The sequence below is a fragment of the Ctenopharyngodon idella genome, chromosome 18 (assembly GCF_019924925.1).
Source record: "Ctenopharyngodon idella isolate HZGC_01 chromosome 18, HZGC01, whole genome shotgun sequence".
In the NCBI taxonomy this organism is placed as follows: domain Eukaryota; kingdom Metazoa; phylum Chordata; class Actinopteri; order Cypriniformes; family Xenocyprididae; genus Ctenopharyngodon; species Ctenopharyngodon idella.
In genome coordinates, this window is record NC_067237.1 from 15,719,560 (window position 1) to 15,746,809 (window position 27,250).

General features: G+C 35.4%; 1 protein-coding gene across 3 annotated transcripts in view; it reads left to right on the plus strand.

Moving 5' to 3' along the window:
• Window positions 1–25,196, plus strand: part of kctd15b (potassium channel tetramerization domain containing 15b) — a 32,541-nt gene extending 7,345 nt beyond the window's left edge. For all 3 annotated transcript variants that reach the window (XM_051871075.1, XM_051871074.1, XM_051871073.1), the window contains exons 3-5: window positions 3,760–3,904; window positions 11,015–11,320; window positions 21,123–25,196. In XM_051871075.1, the coding sequence (XP_051727035.1) occupies window positions 3,760–3,904; window positions 11,015–11,320; window positions 21,123–21,281 (610 nt within the window). In that variant the 3' untranslated portion in view covers window positions 21,282–25,196. The remainder of the gene's footprint in view (window positions 1–3,759; window positions 3,905–11,014; window positions 11,321–21,122) is intronic.
• The last annotated feature ends 2,054 nt before the right edge of the window (window positions 25,197–27,250 follow it).

Below are 27,250 nucleotides of genomic sequence, written 5' to 3' on the forward strand. Positions count from 1 at the left end.
TATTGAGTGACTCTTTAGTTCACTTTTGAGTATTTAATAAATGAAACTTCTTCAAATTGCTTTACATGCATAAACAAGAGTACAGATGTGATTCTGGCCTTGATCAGCTTTCAAGTGGGTTTTAGTATAATATGTTACTGAATCTGCTCCTGTCCGCTGTTGAGAGTAACAGTGATTATTCTTCAAACAGAGGAACTTTTCTGCTACCTACAATAATTTTAAAGAAAAAATATTTAAAAATTTACATTATTAATAATTTTAAACATTTTTATTTACATATATGCATTTAGCAGATGCTTTAAGTACATTTTCTTTATTTTTAAGTGTATTGAAAGGTTAAAATCAGGATACCTTTCTATACCTTTTCTATATCATTTTTTAATATTATATTTTCAGTTAATTGAGTATTTGTTCCTGCATTTTATATATATATATATATTTGTGAATATAATTTTTATTTTTTATGATTTCAGAGTTAACTAGCTGGCAGTCTGAAATCATAAAAAAAAAAAAAAAATTAAAATTTACAAAAATATATTTTAAGACCAGTAAATCTGAAATTATAAAAAAAAAATCGATTTTTTATTAAAAAGATATTTTTTTTATTCTTATGATTTCAGTTAACTAGCTAGCAGTCTGTTGACTGAAGTCATATATATATATATATATATAATATATATATATAAATTTTTTTTTCTAAGACTTCAGTTAACTCTGAAATTATATAAAAATACAAAAACAGTTTTTTTAATTAAAAATAACTTTTTTTATTCTTATGATTTCAGAGTTAACTGAATCCTAGCTAACTTCCAAATCCAGCTTTTTCCCACAAAAGAAGTGAAAAATGTCATCAGCACACTGTATACTCAAATCCAGCTGAAATCCAGGCCAGATCTTTATTCAGGACATGAGATAAATATTTCAACACAGATAATTCATAGCTTGAAGAAGTTTAATTTTTCAAGGTTTCAAGCAGTCAAAAGTGGCTCTAATTGAAGAATCGCCCTCATCTGTCACACATCAACTGAACTCGCTCTCAAAATTCAGTCTCTTCGGTTCTAGAAATCGGTTGTCTCTCGTTATCACAGTCAAAACGTGTATGAACACAACCGTATTTACTGCTCTGAATGAGACTGACAACCGTATTCCCTGCTGTGTGAACGTATCCAGAGAGAGATTTAGAGGAAAAAGAGGATGTGGGAGAGAGTGTCGGAGAAAAGATGGAGAGAGAGAGAGAGAGAGAGAGACGGGTGGGGGGAGAGGAGGAAGAAAAGAAAAACAGGCAGCATTTTAATTGCTTTTTAAAAAAAGTGCAGATGAAAAACAGTGTTTGCCTGGAGGGGCATGGTGAAATTCTAGCTGGAAGAATTGCAAGACCATATGAGAAAGGACGACCGCAGGCGCTACAGGGAGATGAGTATTGGTTTTTTATAAAGCATTTTGCATCGATTTCCAAAGGGGGGGAGAGAGAAAAAGAGAAGGAAACAACAGGGAAAACAAGAGCTTTAGAAAGTGCATAAGGTGACGAGACTTTTAGTGTAGGTTTTACATTAAAGGAAGAAACAGTCCACATTATGAAGGAAAGTCTGTAAATACACGCACCTGGCAGAGCTCAATGAACTGTGTTTGTGTTAGCAAATCACTTCCTTACGCTGAGTCAATAGTCGACGCACAATAAACGCTTTTATACCGCGGCTGCTGGGCTTTGAGAAGCAGTCGGGCCGCCCCGCTCGGCCTCGCCGGTTTCTTTGTGGTTATGCAGAGCCGTCAGCTGACCCAGGAACTGTAGCCGTGGTTAAAGAGGAGATTGCATCGGCACTGTGATAGCGCTGTTGCTCAGCCTAGGAACGGAAGGAAATGCTGATCCTATCAGAGTTCATAAAGAGAACTGAACTACACGCAGAAAGATGAAGGTATTTCCAGGTATCCAGTGTGGAGGACGCTGTGCTGGAGAGCCATTTTTAGCATTGAAATGTTGTGTATTATTCACAGTAAACAGTTGTTAGATATTAGTAGAGTAGTTGAATAATGTGTTATAATGTTTGGGAAACATTTGCACTTTTTATCTGGAGATGGACTCACAAACTCTGTTCCAAAACCTAGTGAGCTGCCTATATAGGGAGCATCCTAACTACACTCTACACAAGTTGGGTTAAAAATGGACAAACCCAGCGATTGGGTTGTTTTAACCCAGCGGTTGGGTTAAATGTTTTATTTAACCCAACTATTGTTTAAAAATTACTATATGGCGGGCTTAAAATGAACCCAAAATTATACATTTTTAAACAATAGTTGAGTTAAATAAAACTACCCAGCAGGTTGGTCAAACATCTAACCCAACCGCTGGGTTAAAACAACCCAAATGCTGGGTCAATTTTCAACCTAACTTGGGTTGTTTTTAACCCAGCATTTTTTAGAGTGTAACTATCATTTAACCTCACAAGTGACTGGTTTGATTTTTTTTTTTTTTTTTTTTTACTGTACTTTAATCATAAGATAAGAAAAAAAAATAATTTAATCATAAAATAAGAAAAAACTGGTTCTTTGGGAAACCCAGGATGGCTCTTCTATGGTATCACTGTGAAAACCACCTTTTGGAACCTTTATTTTTATTTATTTATTTTTATTTTCTGTGAGAAAGTGTGCTTGTGCTGTCTTTCATTCAAATAAATGACTTTAAGACATGTTTTGGGGAGAAAATTATGAAGGTGGAGAAATTAAAGCAAGAAGAAATGAGGAGATTTTGTTTCCATCTCTCTCTTCTTATCACTAAAGGGACAAACAGATGCTGTAAGCCCAGCTAACAGGGAACGTTCTGGCAAGGTTCTCTCAACGTTATGAACAAATGTTCTTCAGTAACTTTAAAAGAATGTTCGTTCAAAGTTTTCTGGTCTTTAATAATGTTATGAAAACATAATTTATACATCGTTAGTGGAATGATTTTTTTCTGAAATATTTTATTTGGACACTCGTTTAACATTTTTAAAATGTTGCTACTTGTTTAGAGAACATTCAAAAGTAACAATTGCATAATGTTTGAAGAATGATAAAATGGAATGTTTCCTTAACGTTCACATAACCAAGAAAAAACGTTTGTGAAGCGTTTAAAAACTGGATGTTTTGAAATGTTCAGAGAACATTCAGAAATAATGTTTTCATAACTTAATGGGAACATTAGCAAAACGTTCTTAGAACATATTTTTGTGAGCTTCGGTCAATAATAATACTGGCCTCATTTCAGTGGATTCCAGATCACAGAAAATCACCAGAAATAAAAAAAAAAAGACATGTTTTTTTATCTTCATGATTTGTTGCACAGGAAACTTTCAACTGCATCCCTCAAACAATCATTACTGCTGTTTGCTAAGTTAATCATTATTATTACTCATAGTCATTTTATCATTAAGCTCTCTAGTTTACATATGCAAATAATCTGAAGGCTGTCCTGCTTGATTTCGGTAGCTTGTCATGCTTTCTGACATCATGATATTATGTGGGAGTGATTTAATTGGCTTGTGACTGTTAAGATGATAAAACATTGAGCCGTGTTCAGCTCTGTATGAATCCCACAGTAGAGAAGGACTTGAAACGCTTTTCTGAGCCACTGAAATCCGCCTAAAGCCTCTTGTTTCAGAAGCGAGCGTTAATACGTTTTTGGCTGGCCACTAATAAAATTGAAAAATAAATGCTAATTGTTTCATGCATTTAAAGGAGGCTGGCCTCACTCCATTAACTGTGTGTGTGTGTTTTAATTTTCAGGATCAGCAGGCTGTTTAACGGAACCGAGCCGATCGTTCTGGACAGTTTAAAGCAGCATTACTTCATCGACAGGGACGGAGAGATATTCCGCTATATTCTGAGCTTCCTGCGAACCTGCAAACTGCTCCTGCCGGATGACTTTAAGGTATTTAAATGAAGGATTATTCTGTCTGAGGCATGTTCTTCTGGAAAAATCCAGATTCACTGGCTGTTTGGAATAGAATGCATGTAGTGTACTACAGTAAACACTGCATACTGCTTACTCTTAAACTAAATAGTATGTGAAATAGTATGCAGCATGCCATGATAAATGCTGCATGGTTGTCACATGTATTATATTAATTAGGGGTTCAAGCATGTAGCTCTGAAACCTTATTGTAACGGTTAAAATTTCCAAGGATCAGCATTCTCCCCTAAAAGTGATCGGGCAGACCAAACCTTAAGTCATAGAGACTTGAAACTTTGAGGGCTGGTAGTACTCACACCGTCTACAACGTCACCAAGGCTCGCCCCGATTGGCCTGACGGTCAAAAGTACGAAATCGCTTGTAACTCCTAAACCATTAGGCGTAGGCTCAAGTGTCTTATATTGGTTGTTCTGGCGAATTTTTCGGGTATTTTGGATTTTTTGAAAAAGCTACTCTTTGCGAACTAGTCCTAGGTTTTTGGCCCGGACGGAACCAAACCAGTGCAGCAAGATTCTCTGGAGCCTGATTGTCAATAATTATCAAAAAATAGTTTAAATTTCGATTCACGGCCCCTAAGGGCCGCCAAAACGTTCTAAATGGGCAGAGCTACTTTTACTAAAATGGCTATAACTCGTGAACGGAATGAGATATTTTCACCAAACTTGGCACACCTGTTTAACAGCTCATTGTGTGGTCACGTGAAAAAGGACACAGCGACTGGCCACTTGGTGTTGCTATAACAGGAAAAAACATGAAAATGGCAATAACTACTTCACTGTTAGTCCGATCGACTTGAAAATTGGCATACAGTGTTACAGAGGTGCCCTGACTGTCTTTGAGCACATTGACGTATCTCAAAAAATATGTCCGATATCGGCCAATTAATTTTGAGCAGCTATCAGACAAGGTTAATGGAGACTGATTGGAATGAAACTCGCTGGGCCTGTTTGACTCAAGACTCTAGAGACCTGTGAGAAATTCGAAAGAAATTGTGTTTTTTACTTGCGCAAACAATCGTGTATCATGTGATTTTCCACACATGCCCACAACATTTGTACCACATGGTAGAACAACTCATTCTGAGCAACTTTGTCTCTAGGACCGCCGCTGTCCACTGAATCATTCGTTGAATATTGGAGATTATTTCAAAATACCAACTTTGGCGAACTAGTCCTAGGTTTTTGGCTCAACATTGATAACTGTTAAAAAGCTTTAATAACTATATATTTCCTATGGTAAATTGCCTGTATTTGCTATAAATGGTTTTTCCATCTATGATCGAGATGGTTACAGGCTTGCGAATTAAAACATAATACCTTTTTACGCATGTGCTTAAAGGCCTTAAAACACTTGATAATTGCAGCTATATTTTAAAAAGTTATCATTATGGATTTTTTTTTTGGGATATTTCATCAATTATTTGCATTTTTAATCCAGTTTTAGATGTTAGAAAATTATTGTTGATATTGATTAATTCATCACATTGGAAATTAAGGTGATTACAATGCATATTGAGATACAATACAAATTGCTCTATTTGACCTCCATTTAATCTCATTGCTGTCTGAGTTGTGCAAATGTTGGTCATAGTTGAGCTGAAAAGTTTTGCCAGGTTTACATAACAAAACCCGGCCAATTGCCACTCAAAACTAGCCCAAAACTAGTCCAATCGCATTTTGGAGGGGTCCAGGGGGTAAAATCCGCTTTTTGGCGGGGTTCTCTCTGGTAAAAGTCGCATTCAAGGGGCAAAATATCATCTTATTTTGGATCGCTTCAACCCGCGGATATGAAAAACAACCCACGGCAACAGTGTTAAAGTAGCCCAATTCTGCGGGAAAACCGCGGATTTGGCAACACTGGAGCTGAATGAGAAAACAGACTGTAGAAGAAGACAGTTGCTAATGTCCGCTATAGCGCCCCTTGTGGCAATACTGAGAATGGAGTACATTGCAAATGGCAGTCTGGTGAATTTCAGGATGCAGTAAAGCACAAAATTTTACTTGTGTGCGTTCACATACTTGCATAGTCTAAACCAGACAAATCTTTAAAAAATGACTAGTAATAACAGCTTTTTTATGCAGTACTGAGGTTTTGTTTTGTCCAGCTGCAATCACGACAAACAATGAAGATCAGGAAATATTGTTGGTCACCTGGTTTTTATTTCTGTTCTATTTGGTTTCCCCGCCCATAGTGCAATATTATTGGTCCAAAATAGACATACATATATATTATCAAATATGTTCTGATTGGCTGTGATTGTGTCACATTGCACAGTATTTTCGCTGTATGTGTAGACAAATTACTTACTGCCACAGATTCCATATCCGGACCACAGAAATGAATTCATATTTACTCCTTATGACCGAACACATCTGTATACGGCTGATTTATTCAATTCAAAAGTTTATTTGCATAGCACTTTTCACAATGCATATTGTTTCAAAGCAGCTTTACAAAAAATGTTTGTTTCAATGTTACATTTATCCTCATGAATGAACTCTCCCTTCCAAACATGCAGATATGATGTAAACACATCACGTCTTTTAATCTTGATCTGGATTCGTTTGTTTTTCTCTCTTGAGTCGGACAAAGAACCCAGTTCGGACTCATTTGATCTGATGATCAATGTGTGTGAAATCAGACAGAAATGCAAGCGGCAGCCGGCGGTGTAAAGCGTGTCCTTATCTGTGAGGCATCGTGACTGTCATGGCCCGCGGTGGCGTGCGTTTCGCTAAATCAATGTGAACGTGGAGCTAAAGCGGAATATGTTTTGCATCTATCAGTGAAAAAAGCATCATTTGTACCAGAGATTATCTGTTGCTCAGCTGCTCGAGGAAATAAAAGCATTCTGCTGCTGGTCTGGTTTTGTTTGTGACCACTAGCAGCGATTACATTTAAATCAATGATTATAAAACATTTCTTGTTTTTAGACTAACACGCACCGATGAATCGTTCATCATAAATCCGATGAGCAAGACCGCAAAGAGTCGGTTTTGATTCCAAGGTTTGTGTCACGTAGGATCTGACCTCTACATCAGCATGTGTTTGACAAAAATCAAAGAGAAATGGCCATCTCTTATACGTATTAGATGGAGACAGGGGAATATCTCTGTCTCTCTCTCTCTCTGTCTGTCTGTGAGATGTTGTCTTGCCGATGGGCAATGGAGTAAGATCATTATTTTGGATCACAACAGGCCTGTCGGATCGCCTGAACATGGGAATTCAGGGTAGCGAATCGTCCGTCTTTCTATCTGCTCTTGTTGGGGTCTGTTTCTTCCTTCACCTCTCTTGTATCAGGCTAGACTGTAAGAAGAGCGTTAGAGAACGAGTCCTGTTGAAAACAGAGATCCAGGCGCATGTGGAGCTTCTTTTAATACCTTCCCGTTCCCTCCAGCACTGATGCACCGCATGCGTTTTGTCATCTGCACTGTGAAGGGCAAAAAAAAAGAAAAAAGACATGGGTGAAAAGAAAAGAGCACCCTAACTATCCTTGTATGGAGGTTAGAGACATGTCCCGACCAAAGTTATGTATTTTCATATACATTTTTCCCTTATGTTTTCAAACAAATTATTTTTTAAAGTTTATATTGCAATGGATTGCATGCATATTGAACATATTTTCTGCTTATATCAGTGCTGAAATGTGTCATGCAGAACTGATTGCCGTGTTTTATAATAGTAAATTTTTCAAGTCAAATTGTTTTGTATACTGCGTAAGCTTTAACCATTCATATATGGAGGTTAAAGATGTCTCCCGACCAAAGTGATATACTTTCATATACATTTTCCCCTTATAATCTCCACTTACAATGATTTCAAACAATGAAAATTTTTTTTAAAGCTTATATTGAATAACCATCCACGTATGGAGGTTAGAGACGTGTCTTGACCTGTTATATATACTTTCATATACATTTTACCCTTATAATGTCCACTTGCAATGTTTTTGAACAATATAAAGTTATTTTTTAAAGCTTTTATTGCAATGGATTGCATGCATTTTGAACATATTTTCTGCTTAGAGTAGTGCTGAAATGTGCCATGTGAAACTTATTGCTGTGTTTTATTATAGTCAAATTTTCCAGTCAAATTTATTCGTATAGGCTAGTGCTTAAGCTTTAACCATATATGTGATCCTGGACCACAAAACCATTCATAAGGGTCGATTGTTTTGAAATTGAGATTTATACATCATTTGTATGGTTTGTTAGGATAGGATAATATTTGGCTGAGATACAACTATTTGAAAATCTGGAATCTGAGGGTGCAAAAAAATCAAAATATTGAGAAAATCACCTTTAAAGTTGCAATGCATATCCACTCACAAAAATAAATTATTGATATATTTACAGTAGGAAATTTACAAAATATCTTCATGGAACATGATCTTTACTTAGTATCCTAATGATCATAAAAGAAAAATCGATAATTTTGACCCATACAATGTGTTACAAATATACCCGTGTGACTTATGACTGGTTTTGTGGTGCAGGGTCATATATATATATATATATATATATATATATATATATTTGGAGGTTAGAGACGTGTCCCGACCAAAGTTATATATACTTTCATATACATTTTCCCTTATAATGCCCACTTATAATGATTTCAAACAATGAAATAATTTTTTTTAAAGCTTATGTTGAATAACCATCCACGTATGGAGGTTAGAGACGTGGTTTGACCAGTTATATATACATTTTTCCTTTATAATGTCCACTTACAATATTTTCAAACAATCTAAAGTTATTTTTTAAAACTTATAATGCAATGGATTGCATGCATTTTGAAAATATTTTCAGCTTATATTAGTGCTGAAACGGATTGCTGTGTTTTATAATTATAATAGTCAAATTTTCAAGTCAAATTTATGTGTATGGCGCTTTTTTCACAATACACATTGTTTCACAGCAGCTTTACAGAAAATAATGATGTCAATGTTATTAAGATCTATTATCTAATACTAATATCTTAATATCTTCATGCAGTCACATTTAGCAGATTAGAGCTGGGCGATAAATAATATAGTTTACATTTTCGCAACGATACTAGCAATCAAGCAGTTGAGATTTGCTATATAGTGTATATATATATCGCTTTACACAACTTTACACAGATGAAGTTGGACATACTTCCATATCCAAGTTTATATACAGATCTGTGTGATAATATGGTTTACATTTTGTGGCAATATAAACAATCAAGAAGCAGTTGGGATTTGTTATATAGTGTTAATCGCTTTGTGATTTTTTTTTTTTTTTTTTGTGAATATATTAATATATCAAACTTTATATAAAGAGCTGGACGATAATAAAGTTACATTTTGCAATGATACAAACAATCATGCAGTTCATATATCACTTTATGTGAGTATACTTTATGTACAGTATGTGGAAAAAAAGTTGAATATACTATATATACAACATTATACATAGAGCTGCACGATAATGCAACGATATAAGCAAGACTTTCATTACTGTGCCGTACGGTTGATCCCTCTCTGTCTGTTTTCTGCAGAAAAACCGCATATACAATTAGTCATGTAGTTTAGTTACCATTCAGGCTGTGTGCAGTTCATGACTGTTTATATCAATCTTTATGCAGATTACTCTGCATAAACCATATCCTCAGATGAACTCGAATCATTTCCTCCCTCATCCACACCTCAGCTCCTCCCGTGATAGAGACACGAGGAAGAATAGTACCATCTGGACTTGTGGGAAATTAAGGAAAAACTGAAAGGGGCAAAAAACCCCTGGCAAGATCCCCGAGAGGAAGAAAGAGAGAGAGAGAGAGTTTGGCAGTCTGCTGTTGTCTGCCTGGATAAAGAAACGCTGAAGCCTCGAGGTCCATCACTGACGGGCTCCAACGAGCACATGAGATCCTGCCAAACGTCTTGACTGTTGCCCCGCGGGCCACGCTGATACCCCCAGTCTCACTGCTTTTTAAAGATTCATTCATTTATTGGGTTTTATTTATGTACTTATTTGTTTTTTATTAGTGGCGTTTGCATTAATAGCATCACCTTCGCTCATACCTGTAGTTGGTATTTAGAAAGCATAAACATCCATTGAAAAGACTGTATAATTATCTCTATAAAATTATTATTTTGTATATTTTAACTTAAAAGTATCACACTATGGCTCAGTGTGACAAGTATTACATTTCTAAATACTAAACTTGAAAATTGCATGGGCAAACAACACTTTTATTTACAAAGACGTCTTGTATATATTTATTGTCCACTGAAAAGACAGTATATTAATCTTTAAGAATAATTATTTTGTATTTTTAACCTAAAAGTTTTGGGAACTTTGAACTGCATTTTGTGTGTATTATTTATTGTCGTTCATTCTGCGGATGCGGCCTGAACCTGTTGAACAGAAATGTTTCCATCAATTAAACGTTATTATAAACAGTGTGTGGATTTCCCTGGTTTATTTTCCATAGCTTTTGTTTTGATCCTGCACCTGTTGGAAATCATTCAGATTTCTCTCTTTTGCAAATAATTATTTCTGCCAAAATTCAAATGACTGTTTCATCACATCTCTTTTCTTTTAAAATGTGTTTTAACCATAAATCTAGTGAAATGTTTGAAATAAGAGAGAAAAAACAGAAGATACATTCTCTAAAATCAACAGTTAATATACACTAGCATTCAGAAGTTGCTCTAATAGTCTCTTCTGCTCACCAAGTCTGTATTAATTTGATCAAAATTACCGTAAAAATTTAAAATATTTTTACAATTTAAAATGACTGTTTTTTATGTGAATATATAGTAAAATGTAATTTATTCCTGTGATCAAAGCTGAATTTTCAGCATCATTACTCCAGTCTTCAGTGACACATGATCCTTCAGAAATCATTCTAATATGATGATTTGATGATCAAGAAACATTTATGATTATTATCAATGTTGAAAGCAATGTTGAAAACATACACACATATATATGTATATATACTGTTTTATATATATAAATATATAGATGTAAAATATATTTTACCGGACAACAAGACAAAAATACTGATGTTCCTCATGTGTCCATCTGTGTCTCTGTTCAGGACTTCAATCTCCTGTACGAGGAGGCGCGCTATTATCAGCTGACACCCATGATCAAGGAGCTGGAGCGGTGGAAGCAGGAGCGGGAGCAGAGACGTCTGGCGCAGCCCTGCGACTGCCTGGTCGTCCGCGTGACCCCTGACCTCGGCGAGCGGATCGCCCTCAGCGGGGAGAAAGTTCTCATCGAGGAGATCTTCCCCGAGACCGGTGACGTCATGTGTAATTCGGTCAACGCTGGCTGGAACCAGGACCCGACCCACGTCATCCGCTTCCCTCTGAACGGCTACTGCAGACTGAACTCAGTGCAGGTAATGCGATTTACTGGTTTACAGTGGTTCACGGCGCTGCGCTTATCTACTCCAGACATCATGCGGGTGATTTCATTCAGGTCGCTTTATTCCTGCATGTTATCATGTGTCATCTGCTCAATAGAGGCATCTTTATGTTAAAGGGGACCTATAATGCCTTTTTCACAAGATGTAATATAAGTCTCTGGTGTCCTCAGAATGTGTCTGTGAAGTTTCAGCTCAAAATATCCCACAGATCATTTATTATAGCTTGTCAAATTTGCCCCTATTTGGGTGTGAGCAAAAACGCGCCGTTTTGTGTGTGTCCCTTTAAATGCAAATGAGCTGCTGCTCCCGGCCCCCTTTCCAGAAGAGGGCGGAGCTTTAACAGCTCGCGCTTCGGTCGCTCAACAGCAGCAAAGCTGGAGAATCTCACGCAGCCAAAATGACGATTGTCAGTAACGGTGTTCAGCCTTACATTGTTCAAACAGGAGTCGACACTGATGGAGAGACTCAGGAAGTTTTAGACGTTTCTGAATGGTTTGTGGATAAATTTATGTAGCTGCTGTGGAGTTGATTCAACTCATCGACTAGCATGAGCCGTCATGTTAATCTTTTGTGCAAATCCAGCATGAATTGACCCTCGTTTGTGAAGCAGTCCGGTGTAAAATGACGGCATGTCAACCACACTCTACGACAACAACTCTTCCTCTTCTCTAAAGCAGCCCAACATGGCCTCGCCCCCTTTGTTGTGTGTTCCTGGGGGCGGGGTTTATGTAAATGTTAGGGTTAGTGATGTCACCACCCTGGGAAGAAGCTAGTTGTAGTCCCTACCTGCCATGTGTTGTAGTCCTTAAAAAGCGATTTCTGTAAAAGAAAATATCTCCCTTTGCATTGAACTTTGAGCGTCGTAACTTTGCAGATGTTGTTTATGATCAAACAGCAACATTACACACTAACTAAAGTTAAAAAAGTGAAATCAGAATCAACCACCCCTTTAATAAAAGTTAGCAACAGTCTCACGCAGGTTTTGTTTTGTGTGAAAACATGACAGAAGGAAGAATGTATGAATGAATGAATCCTCTGAATGTAAAGTTTCGATGGCATTTGCTTGTGTTTATAAGCACAGCTCTGCTTTCAGGGTTGCCAGATCTGCACAACAAATTCCGCCCAATTGCTAATCAAAACTAGCCCAATTGCATTTCCAGGGGGTAAAAATTGCGTTCCCGTGGTATGTTGCTTTATCCCATGGACTACAAAAACAACCCGCGGCAACAGTGTAAAAGTAGCACGATTCCACGGGAAAACCGCAGACTTGGCAACACTGACTGCTTTGTTTACAGCAGTTATCAGAGAAACAGCTCTATTTCTGCTGTTCCATAAGTGCCACCTACTGACAGAAAGTGGATTTACATTTCCAGTGTGAAAATCCGACCAAATTTTTGTTGTAAATTTTAACCAATAGATGGAAGATAAGCTATTTTATAAAACTTTTTTTGTCAAAACTTTGAACATGTAGTGCATGCTAGTAGATAAAATGTTATATTTCATTCAACCAATATTTTTTGTTTAAAATCCTGCCATCGTTTTTAATGCTATTATTCTAATGTTTATGCAAACAAAATGAGCTAATTTTATTCAACAAAACTTGGTGAAATGATTTCAGTGTGTGCATAAGTACTTTTCGAACATTTCCAGCAATTTTTAACAAAACCGTGATAATATTGATAACCCTGATCATTTAGGTCGCTATAATCGTGATATGAAATTTTCATACCATTTCGTCTCTAAGATAACTGTTCATGAGAGCGAGGCTCAACCTGTGTTTGAACTAACACACTTTGACACACACACCTGGACAGCGCCCCCTCAGGGTCGAGGAAAGCACGCAACAAAACACCTTTTCATGTGCAGCCATAATTTTTCACTCCCTCAAAAACAAAAAGCAAGAAGAAAAGAGAGGCTAGAAAATGAAATGCATAATTTACACGTTTCTCCTTTTTAAGACACAGCTCTTCCCTTTTAAAAAAGACTCCAACGTAACAACGCCCAGAGCGGTTGAAATACACGTATTGCATTTTTTAATACCATACTTACACTTTCTCAAACAGCCTCAACCCCTTTATGCTTCTTTTATAGATTTCTAAATGGCTTGCAATATAATTAATTGGCTGCATCAACTAACACAACATTTTCTCTCTGCGTCTCCAGTAAGAGCGTGTCCCTCTCTGTCTGCTGCTGAGGCTGCCCTCTCTTTGTTTGCTCGCTCAAGCTCTATTTCTTTTCTAAAACTAGTTGATTTCTGTGAACTGACGAAGCAGGTCTTTTTGTTTCCGACTGAAGCTCATTTCTCTGTTTCTTGCTGAAGCTGGTAACTTTAAGCATGCATCTCTTTTAAACAGAGCTGCTCACACAAAGGCCGCCAGAGAGACTCGACTGTGTTGCTAAACGAATGATGCAATGCACTAATATGCAGAAACGTAACCATAAACGCACAAACATTTTTCCTTCTCAATAATGAATGAAATATAACATCCAACTAAAATGTTTCAGAAAAACAAAGTTCCATGAACGATGTATAGATAATGTTTTTGTGCCAACGTTTGGAGAACATTATTAAAGACCAGATAACTTTGAACAAACATTCTATTAACATTACTGGAAGAACGTTTGAGAGAACCTTGCCAGAACGTTCTGAGAACGTTCCCTGTTCGCTGGGATCTTGAATCATTTTGATCTTGTCACAATGCATTGATTGCTTTAGTGATAAAGGACGCATGTCATGCTGCTTTAGGTTTCGGTGAAATGAGACAGAGTAATGTTGCTGAATGCGTTTTGAAACAGCCGTCACATCTGGAACACGCCTATGATGTCTTAAAAGTGCTGTCTATGTAGGCAGCTCACTAGGGTTTGGAGCAGAGCTCATGTGTCCACTCCACATCTCCACATTTAATGCAATGCAATGCAAAAAAAAAAAAATTCATTTTTTTTATTAGTATTTTTGTCTTGTTTTCCAGTAATTTTTTTTTTTTTTTAAACATTCTTAAAGTAAAATAATATCTAAATGAGCTGGGAAACCATGATACATTACACCCTAAAAAATGCTGGGTTAAAAACAACGCAAGTTGGGTTAAAAATGGACAAACCCAGTGATTGGGTTGTTTTAACCCAGCGGTTGGGTTAAATGTTTGCCCAACCTGCTGGGTAGTTTTATTTAACTCAACTATTGCTTAAAAGTTACTGTATTTCTTGCTTAAAATGAACCCAAAATATTTAGGAAATTAACATATATTAATATGTTTAATAAATGAGCATTTATTATTAAGTTTAAAATATTTATCATTTTTAATAAATATTTGGGTTAAATAAAACTGCCCGGCAGGCTGGGCAAACATTTAACCCAACCGCTGGGGTTTGTTCATTTTCAACCCAACTTGGGTTGTTTTTAACCCAACATTTTTAGAGTGTACTTTCTGGATTCTTCAAAAAGTTCAAAAGAACAGCTTTTATCTGAAATAGAATGTTTTGTAACATTATAAATGTCTTTACTGTCACTTTTGATCAATTTAATGCATCCTTGATGAATAAAAATATTAATTTCTTTAAAAAAAAAAAAAAAACTTACTGACCCCAAACCTTTGAATGCTGTCATTGACTTGTATTGATTTTAATATTCATATTTATTTATTTAGCAGACACTTTTATCTCACAGCCTTACAAATTAGGAACTTAAAATCATATTTTCTACGCTTGACCCTAAACCTGACCCGTCCAGAAGCGTTTTCATTGTTACTGACTTTTGGTTAATGGATGTTCCTTTTTACCAGATTTTGACAAGTTTTAATATGTTTATGTCAAATTGCTTGTTTTAAGCATAAATCTCATTATTTTTTGCTAAATATTAAGAGAAAATGGCTTTAAGGTACAATAATGATTCAGAAACAAGTCATTCCTTTTCTTAAAATTGAGCTTTTAGGCAAATGTGTTTTGTTTGAATGATTTTTGCAGTGTGCTTCTCCAGTTATCAGTATGAAACCCTTGCATCAGTGCCCTCATGACCTCGAGAGCGAGTGCCGCTCGGACCGCTCCTGAACAGGTTTCCCATCTCAGCCCGGTTGGGCGGATGTTGGTGGAAAGGGTGTTTTCTCTTTTCCGAAATGATTTTGAACACGACACTCCTGTCGGTTGACTCATTATTGTATGAATGATACAATAATCCTGTCTGTATGACACAATACTATGATCTGATTACTGGCTGGAATCATCACTGCAGGCTAACAACCAAACAACCAACCACGCCTGGTTTATAAGAAGAAATAAACATGCTAAACATCTTGGAACACCCTTGTGAAAGGAAGTACACTTTAGCATACTTTGAAAAAGAAGAAAATACACTTTAAAGTATTATAATTAAGTGTGAACTGAATGTTTTCACACGTAATCGCATGTTAGCTGCAATTAAATATAGTTTAAATTTATATTAAATGCAATTAGTTGAACTTTAGAGTGCTTTTTTGACCCACTTTAGTATATATTTATATGTAATTTCATAATTACTTCTATTGTCTTTGAAATATGATTAAAGTTTAATGCTGAATGTACTGAGAAGCATTTAAGATAATCTAAAGTCATATCTATTGAAACTTGTACGTCATGCATTTTAATATTTGTAATCACACACTTGTAATGAAGCTGCAATTTATTAAATTTAAAATATATTAACTCTAAATGTAATACCAAATAACACTAAAGTTATAAAAACCAATATAATATAATATAAGCAATTATTATAATCAAGTACTTTACATAGCTACATCTAAATAAGTACTTTTTTTAAGCAGGACAAAAGATTATTAAAACAATGATTTAAAATGTACTTTAAAGTAAAACTTAAAACTTTTCATTTGACATTATTACGAAGAGCTCTTTTTAAAAGTGTCATGAAAGTAACTGTCTTTTAGTACACTTAAGTGGCCTTTTATTTCATTAATATTATTCTGCAAGTGCAGTTTTTAAAATATACTTTTAAGATTTGAAGTACACTACAAGTGCACATTCAATACAATTAAGCACACTTTTTTTTTTTTTACAATTAAGGGCACACTAGATTTATGGCAGCTAGATGTAAAAATCACAGTATGACAGTTTCCACAAAGTTTCCACAAAAATATGAACTGTTTTCAACATTGATAATAATCGTAAATGTTTCCTGAGCAGCAAATCAACATATTAGAATGATTTCTGAAGGATCATGTGACACTGAAGACTAGAGTAATTACCAGCTTTGAATCACAGAAATATATTACATTTTACGATATATATTCACATAGAATACAGTTATTTAAAATTGTAATAATATTACACTATTTTTACTGTATATTTGATCAAATAAATGCATCCTGGGAGAACATAAAAGACATTAAATACAATTAAGCACTTTTTTTTTACAATTAAGGGCACGCTAGATTTATGGCAGCTCGATGTAAAAAAAAAAATCGAGTTGTTTTTGCTTTACTAACTAGTACAGTTTAGCTTCGGCTTTTAGAAACAGGCTTGTTTATCTTGAAAAAGTGAGAGAAGAATCTAATAAACCAGCTCAGACTGAGAAATCACGGCAGATGAATGACATGTCGGGAACTTAAGAACGATTCAAAGCACCTGCCCTGAGAGATTGAAGGAGTCTGCAGTGAGATTACAGACACTGAGGAAGTGAGAGGGCAAACGGCACACGTGAACGGCTTCAGAAAGGAAAAACATTTAGCCAAACACACACGCTCATAGTGTCCCAAAGCTGAAGCTGTCCGGCTCCGGCCATATCTCAGAATGATGGAGGACCTGGATCAACACGGACGCTGGTGAACTTTCATCAAACTGACAGATGTGCCACTGCAAAGAGAGAGAGAGAAGCTCTGCTGACAGATACACAACACAGACACACACTCACACACACACACACACAGGTTTGTTTGTCGTAACCACGTTCATACTGCAGTTAAATATGGCTGTCACTCTTCTACTGAATGTTTAATCTCGTTCTGTTTACAGAGTTATTTATGGGAATGACAAACACATTCTCTTGAAGTTACTGCTGAAAAACAACCAAATTAAATCACCAAAGCACGTCTCTGGTCAATCATTTCTCTGAGCTAAGCCAAACACGTTTGCATTGATGTTTCTTGTTGATGTCAATCAGCAAAAATACTCTACTGTTAAAAAGTTTGGGGTTGGTATGATTTTTTTTAATATTTTTTAAATAGTCCCTTATTCTCACCAAAGCTACATTTATTTGATCAAAATTACAGTAAAAATAGTGAAATATTTTTACAATTTAAAATAGCTGTTTTCTATGTGAATATAGTGTAAAATATAATTTATTTCTGTGATCAAAGCTGGATTTTTAGCATCATTACTTAGCATTGTGACAGTCTTCAGTGTCACATGATCCTTCAGAAATCATTCTAATATGATGATTTGATGATCAAGAAACATTTATGATTATTATCAATGTTGAAAACAGTTGTGCTGCTTCAGATTTGTGTGGAAACTGAGATACGTTTTATTTTTCAGAATTATTTGATGAACAGAAAGTTAAAAAGAACTGCATTTATTTGAAATATAATTTTTTGGTAACATTATAAACGTCTTTGCTGTAATTTTTGATCAATTTAATGTGTCCATGCTGAATAAGAGTATTAATTTCTTAAAAAAAAAATATATATATATATATATATATATATATATATATATATATTTATAATCTTGCTGACCCCAAACTTTTGAATGGTAGTGTAAATATCATTGACTTATATTCATATTAATATTATATTTATTCATTTAGCAGACACTTTTATCTCACAAACTTACAAATGAGGAACATTAAAAAAATAAGCAAATCATATTTTCTACACTTGACCCTAAACGTGACTTTTGAATGAATCTTTTGCAGTGTTGGGCATGTTACTTTAAAAAAAGTAATTAGTTATAGTTACTAGTTACTTCTCACAAATAGTAACTGAGTTAGTAACAGAGTTACATCATTATAAAAGTAACTAATTACCAGGGAAAGTAACTATTGCGTTACTTTAAAAAAAATAAAAAAATCAAATATGTCAAATAACTTGGATACCCCCAATATTAAATATAAGTCTAAAAATAAATGATGCTTGATCCGACTCGTGACTCATGATCCGCTCTTGCTCACGACATGAAATTTCTCTGTACTGTACTACGTGTTGTTAGCCATTAAAGAAAACGCAGTTTCATATTATGTTTAAATAAGCCTATGTTATGTTTTGAATTCATCTTTTTGATTATGAAAAGTGAACAGCATGAGTAAGATAGAATACATCATTATGCGCAACATATCGGGAGACATGGAGTGGGTCTGACATGATTTTGACCACTTCATTAAGTCTTGTTTTGTAGAAAGCCTTTCTTTAAAGTGAATTTCGTTTTGTTAAAATTATATCTTAATTTGAATCAATGTTTTATCAACCAATTGCCTGGATTTAATAAATAAGAAGCAAATCTAGCAGGCAATATAATTATGACATGGAGGCGCTGGCGCGATCACTTGCACGTGAACTGGAGCGCGTCTTACACGCTAAATGAACCGAAACCCGGCTGCTTGCCTCACAGACATGAGAAATATATCTATAGAAGCTTGAAATGTCTACTTTTAATAGAAATAATTCAAAACGGAAAGAAATAGGCTACTCTGATTATGTAATCCGAATGAAATGTGCATTCTTTCTCCAGGCGCGTCCATTATGCGGAGATGATGAGAGTCAGTAATGTCAACTTCAACTTTGCAGCCGACACTGATTCAGAAAACTTTAGTTTATTAATAAACAATTAAAATGTCTCCTTGCTGTTTTTGTCACATTCATAATCATTCATTTTGCCGGTTCTTTATGGCAAGCTTTATGCGTGCGCTTGAGTGCTATATAGCCTATATTAAACGCTCATTATTATGGTTTATTCTCTCCAGTATTTAAGAAATTAAATTAATATAAATGTGATTAGTCAACTAACGGCTTAAATGAACAACTACTAGTCGACTAGAAAAAACTTATTTCACATTTTCGCAGCGTCACAAAGGGTTTTCTGGTTTGATCTCGCGCTCCACTCGCATGCTCTGACACAGACACACACACACAGAGCCTGCATCGTACATTATTATCAGTTTAAAATTATATTTGTGTATGACTAACCTGTACTATTTCTTTACAACAAAACACTTTGTAGGTATATTATTTCTAGTCACACACCAATCATCATCAGTTAGCATGTGTCCCACCCCAACACACACCAGAGATAAAACTTTGCAGGTCTTCAGTCCTCAATTATAGTAACGCGGCATTTTTTTTGTTTTGTTTTTTTGTCAGTAACGGTAACGGCGTTGTAACGGGAGAAAAAGTAATTAGTTTGATTACTCGTTACTGAAAAAAGTAACGCCGTTTATTTATAATGACGTTATTCCCATCACTGATCTTTTTTGTGTGTGTGTGTGTGTGTGTGTGTGTGTGTGTGTGTGTGTGAGTGATGACAGTAAATGAGAGCAGAGGAACTCGTGTCATGGACGGGATGGCAGATGGCCAGTCTCACAGTGACTTTCAGCGGGATGATGGGAGCGCTGCTGTGTGATGAATGTTGAATCAGATGAAAACAGTGTACTGTAAACGGACAGGAAATGAGCTGCATAATGTGTGTGTTTCTCTCTCACCTGTCCTGATCTCGTCAGAATCTGTCAGAGAGACAAACGTCTGTTCTCGATTGTCTTTGCCAGGAGTCAGACACGCTTCCCTGCTGCGCGCATGACGCTCCTGTGAGAGATTCCCACTTCCCGTTGTGTCATTAATGTTATCACCAACCTGATATTTTTTTAACATGAGCATCTAATGTGTGTGATTTGGATTGAATGGAGGGTGGTGTAAATCTTTGGCTAAACAGCAGGTTCAGATGATGAAAGCTTTTCCAAACTTCCAAACTTGAAAAGGTGATTTGGGATTCAGACGGCTCATATGAACAGCACAGTTCACAATGAATATGAATGCAATCATTCTGCAAGTTAGGGCTATTGATTTATTAATAACTTGCATTTTTCATTCATTCTTTTGTTATGTGTTTCTGAATAAACGACCTTAAGACGGACAAAAGTACAGTTTTGTGCATGTGCTTTGTATTATTTTTTATATTATTATTGGACTTTTTATTTTATTCTTTGCCTTTACTCATACAGTAGGATCAAACTCAAACCTGGTTCTCTGCGAGCCAACAGCTCTAATACACTACCATTCAAAAAACAATTATGAAAGAAATTAATACTTTTATTCGGCAAGGATGCATTAAATTGATCAAAAGTGACAGTAATGTATCACAGTTTCTGCAAAAATATGACTGTTTTCAACATTATAATCATAAATGTTTCTTGAGCATCAAATCATCATATTAGAATGATTTCTGAAGGATCATGTGACACTGAAGATTGGAGTAATGATGCTGAAAATTCAGCTTTGATCACAGGAATAAATTACATTTTACTATATATTCACATAGAAAACAGCTATTTTAAATTGTAATAATATTTTGTGATTTTTACTGTATTTTTTATCAAATAAATTCAGCTTTGATCACAGGAATAAATTACATTCTAGCATATATTCACATAGAAAACAGCTTTTTTAAATTACAATAATATTTCACTATTTTTAGTGTATTTTTAATCAAATAAATGCATCCTTGGTGAACATTAAAGACTTCTGAACAGTATTTTATGTCCATGTTTGCATGTGAGTTTTGACCCTCTGTGCTTGTCTTACAGGTGTTGGAGCGTCTCTTCCAGAAGGGCTTCAGCGTGGCTGCGTCCTGCGGCGGCGGCGTGGACTCGTCCCAGTTCAGCGAGTACGTGCTGTGCCGCGAGGACAGGCGGAGTCAGTCCATGAACACGCCCATCAGGATAAAGCAGGAGCCGCTGGACTAGAGTCACACGCTCAGGCCCTCGGCCCCTCGACACACAGACTCGCAGCGTTTATACGGGGAATGTAATGTACACACACACACCGCACCAAGAAAGCCCAAAGAACTTCAACAGGATCTTGCTGTTCTGCCCAAACCACCAATCAGAGGACGTCCTCACGCATATGGAATGCTGGCCACGCCCCTCTGCCGGTGCAGTGTGTGTTATTTTCTTGTAATAATCAAGGCTCAGTGCTTACAAATGATGGCACTGACGCCAACACGACTCCATCGTCAGGGGCCGAGGGTCGATTTCTGGCTCCCCACGGATTGTTTTTCATTTCAACCTTGTTGTTTATAAAGTTCAAGACTTTTTCACTCCTTATAGCGCCATGTTGTATGCGGTTAGCAGTACTAGGATGGAGTTTTGTGTTTATTTCTTTTGTTACATGAAGGATGATGGGAGTGTTGTTCTGAAGGCATTACGTTTGAGAGACTTTCCTGGCAGCGCTCGCAGAAACGCTATTACGCCCTCGGGCTGCGTGGCGAAAGCAGTCTGGGGTTTAATGCGTTCGGCGCTCCAGCAGCCTTCTTTGTTTGAAGGAGCTGCAAGCAAACGCCGGTGTTTCTGAAGCCTGCATTGAAAAATAGGTAACGCTGATGGAGCGAGCTGTAGTTAAGCATATCGTTAAACGTTTGAAATTTTTATAAGCTCTCTAATGCTTGAATCAAAAGAGTTCTGAACTAAATACAAAGAGTTGTGTGTGTTACGAACAAAAGTTTAAGGATCTTGAGGCAAAACATTGGAAGGTGAAGACATGTGATTGTGTCTAGAGGAAATCCATAGTGTTCATAACATACGTTTGCACTTAAATGCATCTCAGACGCCAAGACGACGGTGTGAAAACAAGCCGCCCGCGTGTTTATAGATTCAGTGGAAATAGACTCAAGTTTGAGTCTGCTGACAGAATGAGGGTAGTAACTATGGTGCATTAATTTTTAAACCATCTTTGTGAATGAATAATCATTATTCATTAGCCCAGTTTATCAGGTTCAGTTTTTCGATTGTTTGAAGTTGTCCGTTTTCTGTTTTTGACGTCAAAATGTTGTCAGATGCTGAATCAAGGAAGGATACGTTGTGAATTTGTGTGATGAATGTGGCTTCTTGTGTCCAAACGCTCAGAGACGTCTCACATGTGTTTACACTGGACGTGTGCCGCACAGAACCACATCTACAGTAAACTAACAAATCTACACTGCAGGCACACATCGGGACACTTTAATGTGTCTGAAAAATATGGCCGCCATGAAATAAAAAATAAAAAAGCTAATTGCGACTTTTTTTCTCACAAATGTGAGTTTATATCTTCATATAAATGTATGTCATGCAATTTTGAGGGAAAAAAAAGTCACAATTCTGACTTTTTATCTCACAATTCTGACTTTATAACTTGCAATTGCAAATTTAAATCTCAAGATTCTGAAAAAAAATGTGAATTGTGAGATAAAAAGTCACACTTTACTCTTTTTATATTTTTATTTAGTGGCGGAAACAAGCTTCCATGGAAAAAAGATTTGCAAAAATAATAAATTGATTGCCATACAACTATTTTTTTTTTTCTGTCCCATCAAAGCCAGCTTGTAATTTGCTCTTTAACCTAATGGATTTAACCCTTCTATTGTCCAAAACTTTTAATGTGACCTATATATATATTTCTAATGAAATCTATAAAAAATAAAATTATATTGTATACATTATAGACAGTAATTATATATATATATATATATATATATATATATATATATATATACAGTAGTGTCCAAAAGTGATGGAAAATTGCCATTTTCCCCCTTTACTTAAATATTATTAAAAAAAAATAAAAAATTGCAAAGAATGTTTAAACATATTTCCGTAGTTGTGCTTAGAGTCAATTGTTTTATTTGTGATAATAACTCAATGAAACATGCCAAATTGTGCAACAGTGTTTGTCCAGGCTATCATACAGAGAAATTATGAACACATGCAAAAACAAGAGAACCAACAAAATATTCATAACTGATTGTCGTAGTCTGTGTTTGCTTTTTCCTGTGAGCTTTTTGTTTTTTTATGCATTTGTTTTTGCATGTAAAATAAAACCTGTAGCTGTAGTTTGACATTTTTTGGCAAATAATTTTGTCAGATAAACACCTTAACCAAGTTCAGTGTTTTGTTTTTCCTTCATATTTAAAATATTTAAAAAATATAAAATATTTTCCTCATGTTTTGACAAAAAACATTGACATTAAAAACAAATATCTCCTCTGAACATCACTTTTGGCCACTTCTGTGTGTGTGTGTGTGTGTATATGTGTGTATATATATATATATATATATAACCAAAAATTATTCAGACATATTTGGTATTTTTGTTATATTTTACTAGTGGGTGCAGGACACTATAGTTCATTTCTGTAAGTGAGGATAGCAAAATAAAGTAAACTGTCACATATTATACCCAAAAATTCTTCATACAGTAGACTACCAGTAAAATTGATAAATGTGGAAACAAAAATTATTCAGACACTTTGACCTGACCATGTTTTGCTTAAGTGTTATCTAGATTAATTCTGACACAGTTTAACTCTGAGATCTTGTCATATTTTATTACCATTTTTTTAAACTGTAGTGAATAAACTGAATTAATGAATGAAATGTTCAAGGTGTCTGAATGCATTTTGGTTTGACTGTATATATATATAGTAAATGAACCTTTTCTTTATTTTGGAGAATCATAAAAGGGACAATTTTCTTAAGGTAATAGGAGGGTTATGTCATTTTTTTTTATTCAACCACGTGTATACATTTTTTTGCTATTTTTAAATTGTTTTTATGATGTAGGTCTAGCCTCCGTTGTTAGTGAGCGGTGCGGCTTCAGTCCAGTGTAGACACACACAGGTCATCATCATCATCACAGCACTGGTCTGGGTGGAGGTCACTTCCCTTCCACTGATCATCCCGATCAAAGTCCAACAGAAGAACAAACTCCTCCAGTCTGTGTTTGTGTGACTCACACATGCTGTTTGTTCTCGCCCAAACGTCCTGATCAAAAACAAACAGCCTCGTTCTGATTTGTCCATCCAAAGTTTAGTTTAACTCAAGATAGATGCAGTCTGGAGTCTGAATGTGTTCATTAACACAGTCGTTTTCTTTGCCGTCTGATTAAGCGTCCACAGCTGCAGCGTCTCGGCTTCAGGCGCGTCTCTCCCCCCGCAGGGAAGCCCACTCGATCCGGCTTTGTTCTGACCCAGAGCTGGTCCAGTTCTGTCACAAAGGGAATGGCCAACCACCCCTTTCATGTGCCGAAGGGTGTGTGTGTGAGAGCAATCCTCACATGCATTCCCAGGGCAGCACATTTACAAACCCAAAACACACAGAGCGCAAACACTGAACCGCTCAGATCATGTGGATTCAAAAGAGTGAATCCCGGTGCGGATAAAACAGTGTATGTTGTACCTAACAAGATTAAAGTTGGCTTAACAGAAGGTTTTCAAATTCAGATGAATCGTTGGATTCCTTTCCATGTTGTTGTAATGCATTTCAGGACTCTGTGGATTGGGTGAAACACTTCATCATCAGGCCTCAACCCTGGTACTATGTACAGTAATTTGTATATTGAAACAGTTCAGATGCTGGTTTCTCTTTGTAAACAGACCCAAAAACATCCTGACACTGCTTTAATACTAGAAGACTGGTGGACTGAAAATGAGCAAAGCAATATGATATGTACATACAAATGACAAAAGAAAATCCTCAACATTTCAAAATGTCTACCAAGGTGAAAACTGTCATTATTTAATGTATTAATAATTAGACTGTGGTATTAAAGGGCATGTGTTTATTTACAGTGTCTTTTTTTTATTTACTTGCATATTTGCTATAATAAAAAAAGCGTAATATTCACCTGACAGTTTTTGTGCTTTTCATCCACTTCTATAAATCAATGAAATATTCATAAATTACTGATAAACTTCTAATTATTACCGATCTGTAGTTCAGTCAGTGGTTGTCAACTGGTTTTGCTTCAGATTGTAAACTCGACATGTTTGCTTTGCTATTCAAACTCTTCACAGTTTCTCCCTGCTGTTCGTGACCCGATCAGAACAGACCTCAGGCTAGTTTTTGGGTCACGACCCGCCAGTTGAGAACTTATTTATCCGCTGTGCTAGATTACAATATTATCTACACATAGTTGCTGAACATATTTGTTGCTTCAACTTAAAGTTTAGTCAACTTGAAATGTGAAGTTGTGCTAAGTGACAACTTGGATGTTTGAGTTGACTAAACTTAAAATTTTAAAGCAGCACAAACACTTACTTTTTTTTTAAGTTGAAACATTATACATATATATATATATATATATATATATTAAAAAATGTGTATATATATACATAATACATATGCTACATATGTGCATATTTTTATGCTTTTCCAAGTTTTTCTGGCCTAGAAAAATTTACGTAACCCTTTATTCAATATTATAAAATATTTCATTTAAAAATGTGTTAAATATATTGTAATATTAGCATATTGTAATATAGCGTAGTTGTGCTTGGAGATATTGTTTTGCTTGTGATAACGCAATGAAACATGCCATATTGTGAGACATAATTTTTGGCCAGGTTGTCATACAAAGAAATTACGAACACATGCAAAAATGAGAGAACCAGTTGAATATTAATAACTGATTATGTTGTAGTCAATGTATTTGCATAGTAAAATAAAGGCTGTAATTGTAGTTTGCCTTTTTTGCCAAATAATTTTGTCAGATAAACAGCCTTCATAATCCATATTTAAAATATTTAAAAAATATCAAATATTTTCCTCATATTTTGATGGTTTAATTGAACTTGTAGGTTCATTTAAAACAAATATCCCCCACTACTGTATGAATATTGTTAATATTGTTTTTTGAATAAATAAAAGTTATATCAATTTTTTAACAGTTTTAAAATATATACACTGTAAAAAAATTATTTTCCTGATTTGTTATCACAACATTTTTTCTTTTGTCAAATCAACTTAGATAATTAATGTAGTCCAGATAACACAATATTTTGAGTTTCTGTTGATTAAACCAATCGCCTTCATTGTATTAACTCAATTTTTTTATTTTAATGAACTTAAAATTAGGGCAACCAGGTAACTTACTTTTTTTAAGTTAAACCAACAATTCTTTTTTACAGTGTACATAGTTATACATATAACATTTATAAAGTTTCTAAATATAAAATTTAAATATACAACGTTTATATCGTAAAAAGTTGTGAAATGGTGAACCACACCCATGTAAACAACATTTTGAAGTTTATTAAACAGCTTATTTATTCCTTTACAAAATAGGTACAAATACAGAAATATGTTCACACAAACAGAAATATTTCAGGATATGTACAGAATTTACCAAAAATAAGATAAGTTCTAATAAACACAAGGTCTTGTAAACAATATATACAAATTATCCATAGATCAAAACATTAAATTCCAGCTGTGCACATAATACAATATGAAGAGAGATCTAATAATATTTTGGCTACAAAGCGTAAGTCATAGAAAGAGCCTCCAGCAGAAAACAGAAATCAGAAGATTAATAAAGTCGTTTTAAACAAATACATTTGTGCTTGTTTCACATCGGACTGTCGGGGAACGAACCGTATTGCCTGAAAAGTGGCAAACATGGATGCGAATGATAAAATATAAATAGGTACAAAACGAAGTTTCCCTTTTAGAGTTTTCGGCTGGACATTCGGAAACACTGAAGACATAAAAACAAATAAAGACTAAAACCTTCGACGTGTGTTCAGTTTTTGCAAAGCAACAGGATTCATGGTGCATAGAAGAGCGAGAGGGTCTCAGAATGAAGAAAGGTCACAGAACTTGACCTCTCCTGACATCATGTACGGCGAACCCTCATGAAAATAAATGCTTACAGGTCGGTCCGGACGGGACTCGAGTTC